The sequence below is a fragment of the Diabrotica undecimpunctata genome, chromosome 1, assembly GCF_040954645.1.
Source record: "Diabrotica undecimpunctata isolate CICGRU chromosome 1, icDiaUnde3, whole genome shotgun sequence".
Lineage (NCBI taxonomy): Eukaryota > Metazoa > Arthropoda > Insecta > Coleoptera > Chrysomelidae > Diabrotica > Diabrotica undecimpunctata.
In genome coordinates, this window is record NC_092803.1 from 159,981,795 (window position 1) to 160,005,132 (window position 23,338).

General features: G+C 33.2%; 1 protein-coding gene across 2 annotated transcripts in view; it reads right to left on the reverse strand.

Moving 5' to 3' along the window:
• The window catches only part of LOC140432437 (uncharacterized), a 390,948-nt gene that overhangs the window by 263,009 nt on the left and 104,601 nt on the right, over positions 1-23,338 (reverse strand). For both annotated transcript variants that reach the window (XM_072520340.1, XM_072520341.1), the window contains exon 2: positions 15,196-15,556. In XM_072520340.1, coding sequence (XP_072376441.1) covers positions 15,196-15,295 — 100 coding nt within the window. In that variant the 5' untranslated portion in view covers positions 15,296-15,556. The remainder of the gene's footprint in view (positions 1-15,195; positions 15,557-23,338) is intronic.

The window sequence follows — 23,338 nt, forward strand, 5'->3', positions numbered from 1 at the left end:
AATGGCGTCTGTTTTATTTTTCACTTTTTTCAAAAAAATTCGAAAGAGTCCTCTTATTTTGATTATAACTTACTTAATTTTGATGCTATTAACTTCTTCTAGAGCTCATTTTATAGGTATTCTTGAGTACTTTGAAAAATGTTTAATAAGTATATTTTATAAAATCCATTGTTTTCCCGTTATTTAAGCTTGAATATTTAGAATTGAGTACTCGCCGAAAAAAAAAAAAAAAATAAATTTAATTACCCTTAATTCACTTTGAATTCATATCAAAAGGTTTTTCAAGCAAGAAATTTATTTAATTTTTTATTTATCTTTAATTGTGGTAATGACAACTTTTTATAAAAACTTATAGTTTTTGAGTTATTCATGAAAAACCGTTTTAAAACATGCATATTTTTCACGAAAAATCAAAATCTTTGATCTTCAATAACTCAAAAATTATTGATTTATTTTAATAACTTTATCAGATATATTTTGTTTAGATTTTTTTCCTCTATCGACTCCTGTTATTATTTTTAATAAAATAATTTCCACCCCCAAAAAGGGGTGGCATCCACCCCCAGGGTAAAAGCGCAAGTTGACACCATGTCACTTTTGTTTCTAAAGGTATCTGTAACTATTACAACTTTATTAGAATTCATGTTATATGACATAAAAGGCTGGCCAGGGTATTAGGAGACCCCAGCCCATATAACTGAAGTTTAAATTTATTCTAATCGTTAAATGTTCTTGTATGCATAATTTTTTATCAATACGCTATATAAACTACAAATAGATGGAAGACTGCCGATTAAAAATTAAGATGTATAAACTAACATGGTGTTTCTATATTTTTTGCTGTTATATTTATTATATTAATTTTTTTATGTTTCTTTGCAATAACAACATTGTAATGCTACAGATCTTTTAAAGGTAAGATCATTTACTTAATTGTTTTTTCATATTAGATGTATCGCTAATAACACTCTTTTAGATGAACTGATGATGCTTATTGAACAATAGGCGAAACGTCTTCAATAAATAGATAAAGTAGCACAACTCTTGTCTTTTTTATCTCCAAATTGACCAAAAACATCCCATTCACTTACGAGTGCACATTTTTATATATATATATATATATATATATATATATATATATATATATATATATATATATATATATATATATATATATATATATATATATATATATATATATATATACGTATGTATATGTACGAATTTTATTTTTAAACGAAATTATGTACTTATGATGTTACTTCAAATTTGTGATACATGAAAATTGTCATTTGGGTGGTTTATTCAATGCAGGACACTCAGCTCTATGATTTAATGATGTACTACTTACAAATTCACCAGCTACAATAATTACCACCCACTTTCTTTGTATTAGTTCCTGTTTATTTCGCTGAAAATTGTTCGCAACGATTTTCCTCTTAATGTCAGCCATTACAAGATGCTTAATTTTAATGTAGTCCCATTAAAGCCCGGCGAATATCATTTTCCCGGAGACTAAGACTGCGAGAAAGTTTCACTTATTTCCGAGGTTAATGAAGCTGAATAAATGTCGTTGTTCTAATTGTGTTATTAACATTTACACGTTGTGGAATGTCTTAGGACAAAAAGATATTCACGACAAAGCGGACAATGTCTCGAGAGTAAAAACTATCAGATACGGGTGGTTGGCGTAACAATAATCATTAGTGATGCTTACCAAAACAAAGATAACGCTATAAAATTAAGACGCAAGAAAATCAAAGTTAACTGAAAATTGTCTACATAAATTAATCGATAGTTTTGTTACCTAAGCAGTTTTAATTTTTAAATACTTAAATCAGGAAAATTATTTATTGCACATCTATAAAAGTTTATTTCTGATTTAACCAGAAAATCTGTATTTATTTGTTTATGAACAACGTATATAGTTATGTAATTCTACAAGGAAAACTGTTTTCACGCCCACAGGTTCGTAAGGATAGCTTTGTAAACAAAAACATTTGTTAAAAATTTATTGTACTTTGAATATATTTTCATATCAACTGGATAGCATTGTTAGATGGATTTCACACAACAGTTCTAATTACCATAGATTTACCAAAGTTAATACAGAACTGCCAAAAAACATGTACCACGCACATACATAGATTTCAGATATTTAGGCGGCCAAAAGTCATTTTTAAAAAGTCAAAATAACGGTAAGCTATCAACCGTTCCGGTGAGTCAATAGTTCCAGCTACAATATAACATCCCCACCACCAGCGACCGAAGCGCAGAAGTTGGCTTCCGGTCATTCGAATTCGACAGTGAACGAGTGTGTACGTGTTAGTCTTTTATTCATTTCAAGCTAATTGTTTCGATTTAATTGTGATGTATTGCACAGTTCACATTATTTATCATTTATTTTGCACACGACAAACGTCACACTGTTCATAATGTATTTTTTTTAACTTCAATTTATATTCAGTAACTGTTTTAAAATACTTCTTAGTCTGTTCCTGTTATAATTTTTGTAATAATATATACTTGACATATGTAATTAAATAATTCTATAAAAAAAAACAGCGCAAATTCGCGCTTTTTTGAGTTAAGCACTTTGGAATGCTCTATGTCAAATATAGCAAAATATTGAGTTTGCGTTATTTTGTATTAAACTCGTTTTTCCTCTGCTTCAGATCTACCTACTATATCGGGTACTAAAGTAGTGACTCGTCAATACATATTTGACCAACTACAAAGTCAAATTTTACCAACAATAAATGAAAAACTTGACTATTATGAGAATTTTCTCCCAATGCGTTATGGGCACAACCAAGAGGCTAAATATATCTTTAAACAAAGATATTTTAATATAAAATCACAAATTAAGCAACGATGGGCAAAAGCAAATAAACACCTAGACGTTTTCCTGAAAAAAATACCAATCTTGGTTAGCAAGAGCATTCCAGATTCCCATTGAAATAGCTTTCACTCAAGGTCGACCACCCAAGTCTTTTGGAGAATTAAGTGAGCGTAGTAAACGAAGGAAAACGGAAGAAATAAGGGCCTTCGCAGGTAATGAAGTTATTGTCCACGCTGCTAAATCTGTGTTGCAGACAACAGGACATAGGATTGCCTCAAAATGGCTTAACAATATTACGAGCTCACCAACACGGGCCAGTAAATATAAGAAAGCTTACAGTAAAGTTTGCGACAAGGATGAGCTACCTCCATTGACGCCTCTGCAAGCACTCAATATATTAGTTAAAGCTGATCTATCGAGACGGCAGTATGAGATAATAAGAGTAACAAATCCAAAAGATTTCCCTTGCTATGATCTTGTTTTAAAAGCTACAAAAGAGTTCTATCCGCCAAAAGAATCCCTAAAAATTACATCTACCTGCGGAGAGAGTAACCTATACTGCCTAATGGATCTAACCGTGACACGATTATCAAAATACCTAAAAGATGTGCTAATTCGATTTAACGAGCAAAAGAGGTAGTCATTAATGATAATTTGCAAATGGGTTGTGACGGTGCCCAACAATCCAAATTTAAACAAAGTTTCAATAATGATACTGATTCAGATGCCAACATTTTTATAAGTTCCTTTGTACCTTTGCGCAGTGTTTGTGGAAAACACGGTAGTAAAATTATATGGCAAAATCTGACAGCTTCTTCGTCAAAGTTTTGCCAGCCAATTCGATTAAGATTTGTAAAAGAAATAACTGATGTAACTAAAAAAGAGATAAAATATGTACAGGAGTCCAATAAACAACTGAACTATACAATTGTTACGTTAAATGAAGAGTAGTTTTCGTTCGAGCACCAACTCAAAATGATTATGATTGACTTGACATTGGCAACACCAATGATGGCAACTCAAGTCGCAGATTTTTTGAAAATCCCGAATTGGCTTCAGACATTACAGGTATTAGCTTTGATATAATTTACAGATTTAAGGTAATTTTAGAAACTATTTCAAGTGGCCACAAAATAGATGCTGAAAAATATGATACGTATGCGTACGAAACAGCAAAATTGTACGTGGATCTGTATGGTTAGCATCCAGTGACGCCAACCATGCACAAGCTATTGATACATGGAAGGCAAATCATAAAAAGTTCGCTACTTCCAATCGGACAGCTATTAGAAGAAGCTGCAGAAGCCCGGAATAAGCATTTACGATCATACCGGTTAAATTTTGCTAGAAAGTTTGTAACTTACATGTATATTATAGACTTTTGTTAAGTTCAGATCCCTTCATTAGTTACTTGAGACAAATAAAATAACCTTCACGCAAGGCATTTCTATCTGAAATGATTGAACTTTTATTACCTGCTGACCCAAACACAGTCAATGGAGACATCTGAACCGGAAGATAATGATTATAAATTTTTTTATTGTTAATTCGAGTTTGTATTCATTTGTGTGTTGTAACAATTACTGTTTTTTTTATAACATGACAAATATGTGTTTGTTGTAAAAAACATATACTTTTCCTTTAATTTAATTGAGCGTAAAACCAAAATTACGCCAAATATAATTTTGGCAGCCTAAATCTTTGAAATCTATGTATGTGCCACATGGGTATAGGTAGGAATACATACCGGGATGTAGTTATAACCTAAAGCAACTCTACTAAGAATTCCAGGAGAGCGATGATCCTGAAAATGCAGATGAACTTCTTAATAAATTACACATTGAATGCCACAAGAGAATGAGAAAAAACAATTAGAGGTGTAGACTTTAAAAAGGCAAGTAGGAAAGCATCGAATCTCCTTAATAAATTAGGCAGTTCCAACCCTCCGACTACGTATTTAACACGCTATTATATGGTGTAGAGGATAAGGACTCTCAAACAGAACAACATAAAAAATATTGAATGTTTCGAGATGTGGTGCTACCGTCGAATTCTGAAGATCAGTTGGGTTGAAAGAATCACAAACTTTGAAGTAATGCGAAAGATAGGAAAAGACCCAGAAATTTTGTCAACGATCAAACGAAGAAAACTCGAATGTTTGGGTCACCTGATGAGAGGACATAAATACGCATTACTTCAAAATATAATGAAAAGAAAAATAGAAGGAAAACGGAATCCAGGCCGTAGAAGAATGTCATGGTTGCGTAATTTGAGAGAGTGGTTTGGCTGTACCACTAATGAACTCTTTGGGTCAGCTGTAAACAAGGTCAGGATAGCCTTGATGATTTCCAATCTTCGATAGAAGTGGCACAAAAAGAAGAAGAACCCTCCGACTCGTAAACATCAGGAAGTTACAGCCGACAAAATAGCTGCACAGGTTGTAAAGCTTTTTAAAATTCCAAAAGTTAAAGAACACAACACAGCAAACAAAATTGGAAATCTCCGCTGAATAAGCAGACCCTACCCTGAATACTCCAAACTCTTTGAAATAGAGCAGGTTAGTAAGGCATTGACGATGCCAAATCTGAAAAAGCACCAGGATTTAATGGAATCCACGCATAATTGTATACTTCCACGCATACTTCCATAAATCCACGCATACTTCTTCAAGTACTTGGCGGATACTAAAAGAACAGCAATTACATCCTTATCATTACAGACAAGTCCAAGAGCTCTTGCCAGATGATCTACCGGTTACAGTGGATTTTTGTGAAACAGTGCAACAAAGGACAGCCCACAATCAAAATGTTTTTAAAATGCATTCTTTTTACGGACGAGGCCACCTTTACGCGACAAGGTCTGTTTAACTCCCATAATGCACACTACTGGTGTAATGAGAATCCACGAGTCAAAAGGGTATCACATTACCAACACTCATTTAAAGTTAATGTTTCGGCAGCAACTTTAGGTAACAAATTAATAGGTTATCATATTCTACCTGGAAATCCGTGTAACTAGCGCCCTCTATAAGAATCAGATATAAAAACAAATTCATGGGATGTATCAGCTTCCAAAACATATTCGTATAAAATTTCAATTCAATGTTGCCAGTAGTTTCGGCAAAATCGTAAAAAATGCTTAAAATTTTTTTTCTTCAACGCCCTGTATCTTGAAAACGGATGGAGTTACAAAAATTTTTTACTAAGCAAACCTCAATTATTTTTCAGTTTTTTACCTACCCTAGAGACGGGGTTACCTTTTTTTGAAACACCCTGTATATATGTACATCCAACATCCCTTCAACTTTGGCAAAGAAATATACATATGCAGATGACTTAGCACTAGCCACCTATTAATATTTTTAATACAGGATCAGTTAAAAGATTTAGCAGACTCTCTCTTTAACATATTTATTTATGTTAAGGCACATATTGGACTCAAAGATAATGCATATGTAGACTACTTAGCTAAGACCAGTGTAACATCAGGCACTTTATTGTCATATTCTTGATGTGTATGAGATGCCACTACGATTAAAAAAAAAGCTGTCGACATGAAAAAATCAATGAAATCTTTATTGCTTCACAAACCGTACAAGATATACCACTTTACTAGCAGTTATGATCTAGCTTTTTCCTGACATTCAAATACCTGCTAATTTAGACCGCATAATGGTTTCAACAAGATGCTGCACCGCCATATTTCGCAGTAAGAAGGGGTCCAGTGGAATGGCCCCCTAGATTACCTGATTTGAAACGATTAGATTTCTTTTTAGGGGGTTGTTTAAAATCTGAAGTCTATACAAACAGACTTAAATAATATCCGTTAACTACAAGACCGAATTAGACAAGAAATACATAACAGCCGCTATGCTACAGAATATTAAAGACGAAAGTGATAGCCGGTTCAGTCATTGTCTCATGCTCAATGGATAACAATTTGAACCTTTATTGTAAATTTTTGTTTTTTTATTTTTTGTGATGTATTACAGTAATTGCATAATAGTAAAGTTGTATAACAATATGTAATTTCGTTTAATGTGTTTATTACATTTACCCTTCATTTATTATTTTGTAGGTTAATTGGAATTTTTGCATTTTCACCACCCTGTAAAAAATTGAAGAAACGTGCTATACATTTTTGAAAATCAGCTCAGCAAGGTTAATCTATAAACTGAACAAAAATGGGGATTTCAATGATGATGACGTCATTATACGGAGGTGGGTAACTCTGTATATTAGATTATAATTTGACAATATACGACATAGTCTGTATTATGAATGTCATAGACTACGATCAAAAGATGAAAGATATTCTAGACGATTCATCATACGAGAAGATATCGACTGACCCGACAACATATCTAGAAAAAACAACAAAAGCAAAAATACAAACATCTAATATTAATAAAGAACATCATTTTCAACTTATTCCACGGGAAAAATCATCGATATGTCCAAAACTGTACGGTCTACCAAAAGTTCACAAGGATGGATTACCACTACGACCAATAGTGAGCTCCATCGGATCACCGTTACAACCACTGGCAAGGTTCCTGGCTGAAAAGCTACAGCCTTACGCAGAAGAAGCTGATTCCTACGTTAAGAACGCAGGTCACTTCATCGAGCGTATAAAAGATGTTACTCTTAGGCCAGGATGTTACGTTCCCATTAATGAATCCTTGGAAATTATAAGCAGAAAATACACAGTACCGCAAGATACCCTAAATTTGACGAGGCACGGCTTAAATAACACATATTTTATATATGGTGATCAACGGTACAAACAAGTTAAAGGGGCACCGATGGGTTCACCGCTATCTCCCGTGATAGCAAATGTTTTTATGCAAGACATAGAGGAACGGGCAATAAGAACAGCAGAATATAAACCCAAACTATGGCTTAGATATGTGGATGACACTTTCATCATATGGACACATGGAGTAGACAAACTTACTGTATTTCTAGAATACATTAACAGTATCCATCCCAAGATCAAGTTTACGATGGAATTAGAAAGTAATCAACAACTACCTTTCCTAGACGTCTTAATAATAAAGAAAGAAAACGGCAACATTGGATATACAGTGTATCGAAAACCAACTCACACTGACAGATACCTACATGCAGATTCACACCACCATCCTGCACAATTGAATTCAGTCATAAAAACTCTGACTATAAGATCTGAACGACTAACAGACGAAGAACACAAGAAAGAAGAAATGAAGAAAGTTACAAAAGCGTTAAAAAACAACGGCTTTTCCACACACAGAATCGAAAAGGCACGAAGACCACAAAAAACAACAAAAGAAATAAAAGAAGACGAAAATCCGATTGCCAAAACCACTCTACCGTATATTAAAGGCACAACAGAGAAGATAAGCAGGGTCCTGAGAAAACACAAAATAGAGACTGTCTTCAACACCGACAGAAAAATCGCAAACATATTACCATCTGCCAAGACAAAGATTCTTCTAGAAAACCAAGGAGTATACAAAATTCCCTGTGGAGAATGCGATAGAGCCGATATTGGACAGACAAATAGAAGGATCCAAGTAAGACAAGAAGAACATCGCAATGCCATCGAACGAAAAGAAACGACGTCATCCCTAGCCCAGCATTTTTTAGCTACAGGACACAAAATTGACCTCAAACATACGGTAATATAAGCGAATGTCGAAAACAAGAGAAAACGAATTATTAGAAAAGCCATAGAAATAGAAAAACAAGAAAATAATTTAAATTCTCGAGAGGATGCCCAAAGATTGCCAAAAACATGGAAACCAATTATCCCGAAGAATAACGCAAGATCGGAATCGACCAAGACCCCGCCCACTGACAAGAAGCAGACCATCCAGAGAGACTTGAAAATGGCAAGTGAGATCTTGCCGAAACGTCGTCAAAATGGTTTTTGTCAAAACCAATCAAAATCAAACATTTAACGCGGAGTCAAACCCGGAATACCATTGATATACTATATTTATATATATATATATATATATATATATATATATATATATATATATATATATATATATATATACATATATATATATATATATATATATATATATATATATATATATATATATATATACATGAACTTGTAATGCGTTATAAACATTTATAATTATATTTTTTATTTTATAGGCCAACATATACTTACAGATAATCCTGTATTATATTTGTCATATCTTTTCACATATTTTATATTTTTGTATCTCAACTTTCTCAGGAACTATAGCAGGAAACGTGCAAATTAAAATTCGTAGTGCTATTTAACTGGTAAAATGGAAGAACCAACATGATACTTTCAAACTTAATTTAACTTAAGCCATTTCAGAAAGCAGAAATGCTACATTATTTATAGCACGGGCGTTGAAGTGTTATTTTTATTATGTTAAAGTTTGAACTTTTTTTTAACAATTTAAACAACAATTCGGATGAAAATTATTAGGCAATTAATTATATTGATATAAGGTTAAATGCTCGAATAAATGAACTTTGATAAAATAAAGGCAGATATCGAGCACAGTTTTATTGATTAAATCTTGCCCAAGTACTTTCGCTCACTAGAGCATCTTCAAGGGCATGTAAAATAAGCCAAAAAACGTTTTTTTAAATAAAGAAATTGATTAACCTCGATAAATACTTAAAGTTAATGGATGATAAAAGTTTTTTGTGATTAACGTTTAAGACTTACTTCGTCAGTTTTGGGCTATCCACATTCCCGTCGACAATAGGAGAGAGAATGGCTCCCGGTATTAACGGAAATGTTAAGGTGACATATGACCTATGACATTTTGTCTGTCATTGTTTTGTCATTGACTGTATAATAGATCGTTTAGACTATTTCTTGCATTCATACTTTACTTCTACTTCAATTACTCCCAAACTAACACCCTAATTATTATAGACAAGTTTAAGTGTGAGATCTGGATTATGTAATCTAGTTATAATATTCAATATGTCATATTTCATCAGGGGATTTCCTATAGTAGTATCATTTGGACCTTTGGTCAATGCTTAGTTTCATAGAATTGTAAAATGTGCAGATCACATCTACATGATTGTGACTGCCCATCCAAACTGTCATATGTCACATGTCACCTTAACATTTCCGTTACTAGCGGGAGCCATTCTCTCTCCTGTTGCTGACCAGAATGTAGCTTCGACTTTTTAAATAATTTTAAACTGTTTGTCTTTGTTTAGTGTAGTGTTCACTTTATATTCAACTTTATATTTCATTTGATGTTTATGATATGCTGGGATTGTTGGATAGCCCAAAAATGACGAAGTATGTCTAAAACGTTAATCACAAAAAACTTTTATCATCCTTTGACTTCGAGTTTTTATCGAGGTTAATCAATTTCTTCGTTTAAAAAAATGTTTTTTGGCTTATTTCAGATGCCCCCAAAGATGCTCTAGTGAGCGAAAGTACTTGAGCAAGATTTAATTAATAAAACTGTGCTCGATATCTGCCTTTATTTTATCAAAGTTTAATTAATTATATAACACAAGACAATAAGTACTATCTTAAATTTTTTCTGTTAAAAGCAGAATCATATTAAAATATATTATGGATATTCACTGTATCCAAAAATAATTCTATCAAACAAATTAATAATGAAGACATAAACAACCATATTGTAATATAAGAAGAAATAACTACACATCATCATCATCATATAACGGGGGTCCTACGGCGATTGCCGCTTCCCGCATTTCAGCCTCCATATTTTCCTATCTCTCCAATCTCCCTCTTCTAAGCCTCTAGATTGCATTGGTTTTGTAATTTCTCTTCTCCAGGAATTTGGTGATCTTCCCCTTTTCCTTCTTTCTGGCGGAACATAGATTAAGGCTTTTTTTGGCCACCGCTCCTCCTCCATTCTCATCACGTGACCATACCATTGTAATTGCCTTCCTTGTATTTTATCTGAAAGAGTATCTCTAATTCCTGTACGGTTTCGTATTTCCTCATTCCTGATTCTTTCCATTCTCGATACTCGACATGACCTTCTAAGATAATCCAATTCCACAACGTCTACTTTATCTCGTTCATTCTTTGTCATCGTCCAACATTCGGCACCATATGTGGTAATTGGTTCTACAATTGCTCTGTATACGCGAAGTTTGGTATGCATCTTTATTTTATTAGACCACAGTAATGAATTCAGTATTCGGATGCATTTTTTCCCTTGGGTTATTTGGTTTTGTACATCTATCTTAACTCTGCCATCTGCTGATATGATGCTTCCTAGATATTTATACTGGTTGCAGCCTTTTATGACTGCGTTTTCAAGCCTCAGATCTGTGGTATTTCCCCCAATTTTTAAATATTCTGTTTTGCTTATGTTTACAGTAAGCCCCCATTTGGCATATTCCTCAAATAAATTTCGATTCATATAATTTATATCTTCCTCAACGGTTGCAACCACCACCTGATCATCTGCAAACAACAATGTATACAGAGTTTCTTGTCCCACTTCGATGCCCATAAATCTACATTTATTCATCCAATTCTTCAATGCTTCTTGGACGTATATTTTAAAGAGTGTCGGTGACAAACAGCATCCTTGCTTTAGGCCTTTAGTGACTTTAAATTCATTTGAGGTTCTGGTTCCAATTTTTACACAACTAACTGCATTTTCGTACAATTTATATATCGCTCGGATATACGTCGAATCCAATCCGGACCTTTCGAGGACCTCAAACATTTTCTTTAACGGGACACTATCATATGCTTTCTCAAGGTCTATAAATACCAAATGGGTCTCTCTACTTCTTTCGACACGCTTTTTAATTATTTGTCGTAGGATAAATATATTATCAAGGCAGAATCTCCCGGTACGAAAGCCGCTTTGTTCTTCAATATCTTGTATCTGTCTTTCAACCCTCTTCTTTAATATTTTGCCGTACAACCGTATCAGAGAGCTTGTCATACTAATACCTCTATAATCTCTTGGGGGAACCTGTAACCCTAGAGAGCGCGTTCCCAGGTGGCGGATAGGGGAATGCCCTCACCGGCCTGTTTGCAGCTAGGCCGGCGGGTAGGTGGGAAATAAAATACCACCCGCGGACCAACAGGTGGGGTAGATAGGACTCCTAAGCCGTAGAGAAGGCAACTTATCTAAGAGAAGGATACTCTTATTTAAAACCCTGGTCCTCGGGGGTTGAGGCACCGGGCCAACTCCTCGATACTCGGAAAAATGATCAAAGGTTAAAAATTTCAGCAAAAATAACTACACATACAAAATGTAAATTAGAATAAAAATTAAAAAGTATAATAAAAGTATAATGGTTCAGATAACAATACGAAAAATTATGTACTTTGTCGAGAACTGATAATAATATAGACCAGGGAAATGAGGAAAAAAGTACTTTGTTTGTGACACTCCTCCGGCCAGGCAACCGACAGTTGTTTTAAATAGTATGGACCTCTATAACAAGAACCTATATATTTCCTGCAGTCGATTTTTTAGACTTAATTAATTATTAACAAATTAAGGTAAAAAATGGCAAATTTTCGCTTTTTTCGTCTATCAGCAAAAAGTAAAGCGTTTGAAGCAAATTTAAGAAGAAAAGAAACTTATAAGAAACTTATAAATATTTTTCAAACAATAATTTATGGTCACAATTTAATTTTTTGTCTATAGGTAAGTTTTTTCCCTTATATTTTCATAAACAATATTTATATCATTTTTTTATATTAATAATATCTTTATTTTCTCGTTTTTTAAATATGCGGTATTTGCAAAAAAGCAGTTTTTTGCACTACATTTGAACATCGAGGAATTACCGTCTTTTAAATTTGTACAAAATTTCCCCCTGATCGGTCAAATAGTAAAAGTTTGTTAATTTTTTCCTGTCATTTAATTTGTTTATCCCTGAGGCTAAATATTTAAACTATTGAACTTGCTCTATTAATGATGCTAGACATATTTAGCAAATTTCATACCATTCTTTAAGACTCAAACTATGTCAGAAGTTAAATGCATATTGCGTTTTCATCGAAATTATTTACAATAGAAAAGTGGTATGTTTTTTACTTATATACAATTCTAATAACTTTTATATTTTTAAAGCTACAGGCTTGTACGTACAATAATTGGATAGCGGGTAAAAACTCACATTAAAAAAATAAAAACCTTCTATGACTAATAGGACTATTTTTTAAAAAATCATATCTCCGTTGTTTATAAACATTAAGAAGTAAAATTTGCACAAATTTTAAATAAAAATCGAAACTTTATATTGAAAGTTATAGCTATAAAATTCATTTATTTTTTGAAACTTACAGCCCTTCGAAACGAAGGTACTTTCGAAAGATCGACATAGGAAAGTGGAGAATAACTGTTTCAGCTCCGTTTTTTTTTTGAGATCGGAACTTCAAATTAAAACACTTAGAAAAAATTTACATTATCTCGGCTTCCATCATTGCAGCTAGAAGCCTCTTTTTTTTAATCTGGGGTAGCTCGTAGAAATATGAATAACTGCATAGTTTTCACTAGCCGGGAAATATGGGAAACCTCGGAAAAATTGAGTCCAATTGAAATTCACCATAAAAACATACTTATATTTTAATATGGCTAAAAGAGTCTGTCGCAATAATAATAATGATGACATAATTTTCACCCCCCCCCCCCCACGCCGAAAAACTCGGAAAATCCCGGAAAATCAACATAATTATAAATAATAATATAATGTGAATTATCTGAAATTTAATTTATGTAAAATATGTAAGTATTATTACATCATTTATTGATGTAATTGATTGATTGATATAATAAATTGTTGAAAAAAAAATATATGGGGGGGGGGGGGGGGGGGGGTGAAAATTATGTCATGATTATTAATACTGCGACAGACTATTTCAATAGTAAGTTTTTACGGTGAATTTCAAATGTATTCAATTTTTTTCCGAGGTTTCCCATCTTTCCGTACCAGTGAAAACTATGTAGTTATTCATATTTCTACGAGCTACCCCAGATTAAAAATAAGAGGCTTCTAGCTGCAATGGAAGCCGAGATAATGTAAATTTTTTCTAAGTGTTTCAATTTGAAGTTCCGATCTCAAAAAAAAACGGATCTGAAACAGTTATTCCCCACTTTCCTATGTCGATCTTTCGAAAGTACCTTCGTTTCGAAGGGCTGTAAGTTTCAAAAAATAAATGAATTTTATAGCTATAACTTTCAATATAAAGTTTCGATTTTTATTTAAAATTTGTGCAAATTTTACTTCTTAATGTTTATAAACAACGGAGACATGATTGTTTAAAAATAGTCCCTAACTTTGTTCTTATTGGTCATAGAAGGTTCTTTTTTTTTAATGTGAATTTTTTTACCAGCTATAAGTCTGTAGCTTAAAAAATATAAAAGTTATTACAATTGTATATAAGTAAAAAAATACCCCTTTTTCAAACGTTTATTTTGTAAACAATTTGGATGAAAACGCAATATATATTTAATTACTGAGATAGTTTAAAGCTTAAAGAATCCTATGAAATTTGCTAAATGTGTCTAACATCATTAATAGAGCAAGTTCAATAGTTTAAATATTTAGCCTCAGGGATAAAGAAACTAAATAACTTTTAAACTATTTGACCGATCGGGAGGAAATGTCGCACAAATTTAAAAGACGTTAATTCCTCGATGTCCAAATGTATTAATAACATTTTATTTTGTTAATAAAAAAATTAATAAAATCTATAAACTAGTGCAAGAAAACTGTTTTTTTTTTGCAAATATCTCCCTAAATTATTTATCAATTTAAATTTAACAAACGGGAAAATAAAGATATTCTTGATATAAACAAATGATATTAATATTGTCTATGTAAAATGTAAGGGAAAAAACTTATAGACAATAAATTATTCAATCAAATTGTGACCATAAATTATTGTTAAAAAAAAACGCAAGGTAAAAATGCGAGTACTTTTTCATCTATGCGTCATCTAGTAACCCCCACCTATGTCTTAAAAGCTTCAGGTATCCGCGAAAAATTTTGCCGTGAAATCGATGATTTTTGCATAACCAGACTGCGCTAATTATAAAATAATAAAAATAACCTGTTCATTTAAAATTGGCAATTCCCGGAATGTTTCAATAGTTTCATTATTCACAGACTTATAAACCACGGAAATTCATATAAAATTTTAACAAAAAGTTACGTTCAGAAAATAACAAGTATAAAATATCATAGTTTTGTTTCAAACAAACGAAGTATATATTTTAATAATGTCCTGATAATACAAGAAGTTAAAAAGTGTTATGATATTTAATAATTACAAATTATATAACTTCACTGGAGAGAAGTTCTCATGTGTGATATTAATGTAAAATGTATACTCACTCCAAACTAATCCAGCTAGAAAGTGATAGCATACAAGCTGCAACGACTTTGGGCCCATTGTTGCCCACCAACTGAAAAATATGCTAAAACGTAATCGCATATACCGTTTTCTTCTATCCAGTTTCCGCGCTTAATTCAGGACTCGTCCTGTCGCCATGCAACACATTCTACCGTACTTCTGATTTATATTTTCTCTTTTTTGTTTCTTTTGTGTGTGCTCCGAAAGAATAATTATTATGCTGTGTGTCTCCCGGCCGTTGTATTACGTCGTGAACATCAAAGGACGTTTTTTTCTGGATTAAAATCAATCCTTTTTCGTTCTTCTCTCCTGAAGCTTCCAACGAAACAATATATGCATATTCTGAAAAAGAAAACATATAATGTTATTAAAACCTTATCTGGATATGTTCATTATTTAAGGGAACGTTTTAAGTGGATTAGATTTTGCTTATTACGAAAGTCTTGTATTTGGCTACAAAGAATACCTATTTTATTTGAAAATATGTAACTCAATGTGAATAATGATTGAGTAGAAATTATATTAATTTTTAAATCCTATGTTAACTTATTTTATAGTATTGTAAATATATGTTTGGTCTTTTATAATGACAACATTTAGCTCAAATAAGCAACATACTTTTATAATTTTTAAGCTTATTACGTGCATAGAAATCGGCCTACTTAAAACTTTTGATTTGAACCGTATTTTTTTCTAAAACTAATTACTCGGATCGAAAAAAAAAGAGATTTACTATTTAAAAGATAATTTAATACGCTTTATTTTGTTATTAATTGCTTATTATGTATATACGTAGCAGGGCGGGCATGTTTTCAACGCTGAAGTACCTGAGGGTCTTAAAAAAGTACCCTTGTTTTGGACGCTGCCGGAAGGATTATCGCAGGTACCAGATATTAGATATAATTAGGGTTTAATGATGGTCATTGAAATTTACTTAGTTACTAGTTATTATTTTGTCAGAGAATAGTGAAAAGTGAACATGAAAATTTCAACGTTAGTAAGTAATCGTGGTAAAATTTTGCTCAAAGTGAACAGTTTCACTTTTTCTCAAGATAAAGTACTAAAATCGGAAGAAACGTATTTGAGGTGCGTAAAACGGTCGTGTAAAGCGAAGATATTCACGAAAGGGCCAGAAAAGTTAGTGATCCGAAGTAATCTAGAACATAATCACGAGTGTGATATCAAGACACTTAATAGACAGATTGTGCGTAGCAGTGCCAAAAGGAAGGCTAAGGATAATTTGATCGAAATGCCGTCCAAAATCATACATAGTGCGTTGAAAGAAAATGTAGATTGCTTGAGCCACATGTCTATTAAAGACGTTAATTTAATACGAAATCAAATATACAGTGAACGGCGAATGTCTCAACCGAAACTGCCCAAAAGTAAAGAAGAAACTATTGCTGCGGTAAATATTCTAAATATCAAAACACTTAAAGACGGGAATTTTATATTTGCGGTTGAACTAAGTTCTAACATTATCATCTTCTCGTGTAACACTAACATGCGTTTTCTGTGCGGCAATTTTTTACCATACATGTATTTATCAATGGACATTATATACCATTGTGTTATTGTTTACTTCCCGACAATTCGGAACAAACCTTTATAAAACTATTTAATGTTTTGGAACGCAAATGTGAAGTAATTGGTGTAAAATTCAATCCACAAATCATTTTCTCCGATTTTGAAATTGCTATCCACAATGCTGCGCGTTTTGAATTTCCAAATGTGCACATTAAAGGGTGCCGTTTTCATCTTATGCAAGCTTGGTATTGTAATATCGGTGGATGTGGCTTAATTCGGGAATATAAATTGGCAGACAGTGGATGCAAAAATTGAAAAGTTTTCCGACTACTTATTGGACAACTACATTGGCGACCACGCAACATTTCCGTCGGAGATGTGGGCTGCGATGAGTGAGAGTTTACAATTAACAACTAATGCTTGTGAATCGTTCAAATATTTTCCATTTTATTGATGTTTTAAAACATTTTCAAACTGAAACTTACATTAAAATTAATAGTGAAAGTAATAGACTTAAAGATCCAAAGAGTAGAAAAAAATTATGTTCGTTAGAAATAGGATACATGAGTATCAAACTAACTATCGATCGATTCCATTTCGTAAAATGTATGTCGTATTTATTTCAAAGTGACAAATAAACCTTATCAAGCTTAATCTCTAGAATTTTATTACCTGACTTTCCATTTACATTTCAATTACACCCAGCGTCCAAATCATGTATGCAGAAACAGGTAATTTTATTTTTCAGTGTCGAATTTTAAATTTAGCGTCCAAATCATGCACGCCCACGTAGCAACCGATATACATAGAAAAGAGTTTATTTAATATTTATAGCGATAATAAAAATTTGTCAAAATTTGTAATTATTGCATTTGCACCAAAAAATTACCTATTTTTTATTTTTCATAATTAATTAGTGTTGGTGTTAGTGCGTGTAAGTTTAATTGATACTACACCAGAAAAAGTCGCCCAAGCTATTGCATTAATAATTTATTATTATTAAAAATGAACTTGTAGTTAGCGAGCTCTGACAGGTGCAGTGGTTCGAAGAGTGTTCCAACGTTATGAGGAGCCTGCATCCTTTCTAGAGATGACAAACTCAGTTCCATCAAGGAATCAGGTGCAATGACTCCGATTCCGATTGCAGACTCGGCTTATTTTTACAGTTAAAGGTGCACCTGGTAAGCATGATAGGTTTTGACAACAGATTGTAATTAAGTGACATTCTATCAGATCAATGTTGATTTTTTGCGCTTTACGCTATGAAAAATACAACATGTTTCTATAGTTTTAAAAATACTTGGACCCAGCTGTTTTATGTTTTCTAGGAGGTTTTGGTTAGTTTGGAGAAGCAGTGTGTTGGCTAATTCCTGGTAAATAATCTTTCCTACTAAGTCATGGCGATTTTCATAATCAGTACCAACAAACGCTTGGCAGCCCCCGGTAAGATGTTGGATAGTTTCTTGGACTTAACATTCATATAGGCATTTGTCATAACGATAACGTTTCGGACTTGAGGGAAGACAAGAAGGAAACCCTCTATGGCGGAAACACCTGTAATGATGTCAACCAATAGTTCAACGCTATATTATCGACATATTCTTGGCTAATCTTATCGAGATGTCGCTCATACAGAGGTTTACTTATCCAGGTGGCCATTTTTTTTACTTATAAAGCCTCACTCTTATTTTAAGCAGCATTGTGTCATATACTGCACAAATCGTGTAAAGTAGATGTCTTAACCATTATTATTACTATTCCCTGTTATCATAACCTCTTCTATCCTTTATGTTATCGTTGGTGTTGATATTTCTACTCTTTGAGCATTCAACTAACATAACTGACCCAATAGGGCTCTTCTCTAGATAATGTATGTAAGCTTAAGTTTCTTTGCTTTATAATTTTTGGAAGCTTTTTTATCTGTATACTTTTTGTTTACTCAGCTTTTAACAATATTTAAAATTTTATCGGTAAAAACATACTCTGTGTCCAATATATTATATTTAGCACTTCTCCCAGATTTTCCTATAAATAGTAGAATCAGGATTATAAAACCATAAAATCTTCTTCTCCTTGTCCTTTCTTAGCACATCTCTTTTTAGATGTCGTTGCACCTGACTTTCCTTCGCCACTTATTTTTGTTCGTCAAATCTGCTTCCTTTAAATCTTTTTGTCTCACGTTCTTCGCCTGTTTAATCTTTGTTTCTGAAACTTCTTTAAAACTGTAGTCACCGCGGCTCTTTTTTTAACTAAGTGGTTTCTGATTTTGTCTCTTCTAGTCTTTTCAATATCTACCATAACATTTTTATTTCAGCTACCTCAACCTTCTTTATAGGTAATTCTTCATCGCCGTACACCAACGCCATTCACACCATTTTTTTTATATCTTTCTTTTTAGCAGTATTTCGATTTTTTGATCACAGAGTAGACTGCTTATTCTCTTTCAGTTAAACTTACCAGTCTGCACCCTGTGAATAATTTCTCCATCTACTGTCCCATTTCCGCTACGTAGGAGCCAAGTTATTTAAATTTTCCTCCTCGTTTTAGTTTTTCATCAAGTAATTCGATGTTTCCAAACATTCCTATTTCTTCTAACCATACATACTCTGTTTTTGACATTCTTCCTCTTTAGTAGCCCTTTTTTAACCCTTCAACTTCTCCGCCAACATCTTTATACTCTAACATTTTTTTTTATTTTGTATGTATTAAAAATTACCCTGTATGTATTAAAACACCGAAAAATATTTTCAATGTATTTCTATTTTCTATCGTATATGTTAAAACACCGAAAAAGTATTTTCAATCCTTTTTGCGTCGCCGGGATTTATAATAAGCACATTTTAAAGTTTTTTTTATGACACAGATGGGTATTTCTTCGGTATTTCTTTCACCAAGAGTCGCTTTAGGATATTTTGCGCGTCAAATAAACAGAAATTTGTACATTGGATCACCGAAGTGGTTACTTCATTGTTTAGTCCGGATTTAGCTTAAAATTCGTTATTATTTTTTGTATGTCTTTTTTTGTCATCGGAAATAGTGAAGTTTGGTAGCATGTAGTAGTTGAAATGAAGTTTTATTTGAAATTTTGACGAGAAAGGACTCGGCGTGTAATCTTCAGAAAGCCAACAGATCTTGTTTGTGGAAAGGTATTATGTCCGAAATGGAAGATTTGTAAGGTGTTACAACGATATTAGGGGTCCACATGTTTTCGAAAAGTATTTAAATAGCCAAGCTTTGAATATTGAATTTTTTTTTAACCTGAAGCTCAATGATGTAGCCCAACTTCAGCTTTATTCGTCTATTTGTTGTCCCTGATGATTCCACACCATTTTGTAGATTGTGTGCATTTGTCTGTTTTGCAGTAAGTTTTGAATCCAGTTCCAACAATAATTTAAATTCTTATAGTGTCTTTAACGTCTAGAGTTGTAAACCGATAGCAACATTGTAAAATGTTTTTGTTATTATTATTTATATTTGTAACTGTTTGTGGTGAGATAATAATAAATATATAATGTTTCTCCCTGAACCAAAAGTATTATTTCCTTTAAAAAGATTCTCACCCCTTTTTGTATTTTTTAGGAAAGAAAAGCCTATCTTTCCATTAAGCAGGAAGATTCTTGTAAGCGGCGTCCATTTTAAATAGCTTAGGAACCTTCTTGTGTTGTTTTGTTCAGGAAATCCATGTAAGTACCCTTTTTGATTCACTTTTCGTAGTTACCCCATTCCAGTCCCCTTTTCATTTACTTTCTCACGACCCAGCTCTCCAAACAAATCAAGTATAGCCGTTCGCAAACGTTTCAGGTTGTTTTGCTTACCATATCTCGAGCTCAACAATTTGTGTTCCCAATTTATGACCCCCTTTAAGTAATACCCTATGTGGTAGGCAATATAACCGCTACAATACATATGATCTAATTGACAAATTTACTCCTATGGAAGGGTTTTTTTTTGGAAATCGTCTATTCTACGTCAGTCATACAACCGTCAATTGGCTTATTCGACATCTTCTATTAGCTACATACCGTATATACCTATATATAGAGTTTCTGCTTGGCTCCTGGTATACTCAGTGCTATTATATAAAGACAACATCAAATCTCATATTCTAATAACAACAGTAAGTTCTTTGACAGCTGCATTTCTGTGCTAATGTTCACCTGAACTAATTTCATAAGATCATTGACACTTATTTGGTAGATAAACAGAGATCCTATGTAATTGGTATCTATTCCCTGGTCGTTCCCTTATTTTCATTTTTAACAGAATTAAATCAAATCACTCATTAGTTCCTATTTTGAGTTATCTATATTTACTTTTGTCTACAAACACAGTCTATATATTTCTAATGTACTTTTTGTTACCCTACTTTTGGTATGTTTTTTATCACTCGGTAGGTAAATATAATAATAGCTAACACATAAGAGAACACAGTTATGTAAAGTTGGGCAGTTGAAATATCTGGATCCGTCCTGTAGCCATCTTTGGATCGAAGACCTTAATTTTATCCGAAGACCTAAATCTTCATAGTAATATTCCATAAAGTAATGCAGAACTAGAACGTCTCTAATCAGACCTTTTGGGTTAGGACAAAGAAACGAAAGAGGTGACAGACTAGAAATATTCGCAGAAGATAACAAGCTAGTGGTTCTAAACACATTTTATAAACTACCACCGAGGAGATTGTATACATGGAAGGCACCAGCAGATAAACCCCATAACGTAATTAGAAACCAGATAGATTATATATTGGTAAATAGAAGATTCAGAAACAGTTTTAAATCTGTCAAAACATATCCAGGAGCGGACATTGAATCTGACCACATACCTTTAGTGGGAGTCATGGATGTGAGACTGAAGACAATAAAGAAAAAGTCTAGACCTAACTACGACATGACAGCCCTGCAACATCCGGAAGTTAAAAAGCAAGTGGGGGAATATATTAACAATCAAGTTAAGCAACTAAAAGAAGAAAATAACATCCAACGAGAAATCAATCAATTCGAAGAAATAATTAAGAAAACTAAACAAGATCTGCTAAAACCAAACAAAGAAACAAAGAAGAAATCTTGGATGACTCCAGAAATCCTTCACTTAATGGAACGCAGAAGGTTAATTAAAGGAAATAAAGATGAATACAAAAAAATGCAGGCTTACATCAGAAGAAAAATAAGAGAAGCTAAAGAAAAAGAAGCTGTAGAGAAATGTAAAGAAATAGAAAGACTACAAGCCAAGCATGACAATTTTAATGTACACAAAAAGGTAAAAGAAATAACGGGTACTTTTAAAAAGAGAACACAAATGACACTCATAGACACCAATGGAAAATTAATCATTGACACCCAAGAGATGAAGGACAAATGGAGAATATATTTGGAGACACTTTTTCAAGATCAAAGAACGGATTATAGGCATCCATTTTCAGAGAGGATGACGGGCCCGGACATACTTAAATCCGAGGTAGAAGAAGCAATAAAACGGATGAAAAGCAGAAAAGCTGTAGGGCCTGATAATATCGAAGCTGAATTTTTAAAACTCTTGGAGGATGAAGGAATAAATTGGATCACGGCTGTCTTCAATAAAATATACAATACAGGAATCATCCCTGATAAATGGCTAGAATCAGAATTCATAGCGATACCTAAAAAACAGGGGGCTAAAAGTGCGAAGTATATCGAACAATCAGCCTAATGAGCCACATGTTGAAACTGTTTCTTAGAGTCATCCATGGAAGAATTTATAAGAAGTGCGAGGAACAAATATCAGACAGACAGTTCGGCTTCATTAACGCAGTGGGTACCAGAGAGGCACTTTTCGGAGTACAGGTACTGATTCAAAGATGCAGGGACGTTAACTGCGACGTATACGCGTGCTTGATCGCCTATGAAAAGGCATTTGACAGAGTTCAACATCAAAAGATGATAAACATTTTAAAAGAAGCAGACCTGGATGACAAAGACCTCAGAATAATTTTAGAACTATACTGGAATCAGACCGCATACATGAAAATTAACGGAGAAGAAACAGATCACATAAAAATACTACGCGGAGTTAGACAGGGATGTATTCTATCGCCGTTGATATTTAATATGTACTCAGAAAAAATTTTTAACGAGGCTCTTTACGGAATAGACGAAGGCATCCTTCTAAATGGTGAAAGAGTAAACAATGTTAGATATGCCGACGACACCATGGTGATAGCAGATAGTTTAGAGGGACTTCAGAGGCTAATGGACAGAATAAACGAGTACAGTCAACAGTACGGACTAAACATTAATACCCACAAAACCAAACAAATGATTGTCAGCAAGGAGAATATAAATGGGGCTCATCTATACATTAATGGCACGCAGATAGAGCGAGTAAAACAGTATTGCTACCTGGGAACTATTATAAACGAACAGTGGAGCAATGTACAGGAAATAAAGTGCCGCATAGGAAAGGCAAGAACGGTCTTTAACAAAATGAGCGCCATCTTCAAAAGTCACAACATATCCCTGGATACAAAAATGAGACATTTGAGATGCTATGTTTTCTCTGTGTTGTTGTACGGGGCGGAGGCATGGACGCTTACAGACACCACTATTAAAAAACTTGAAG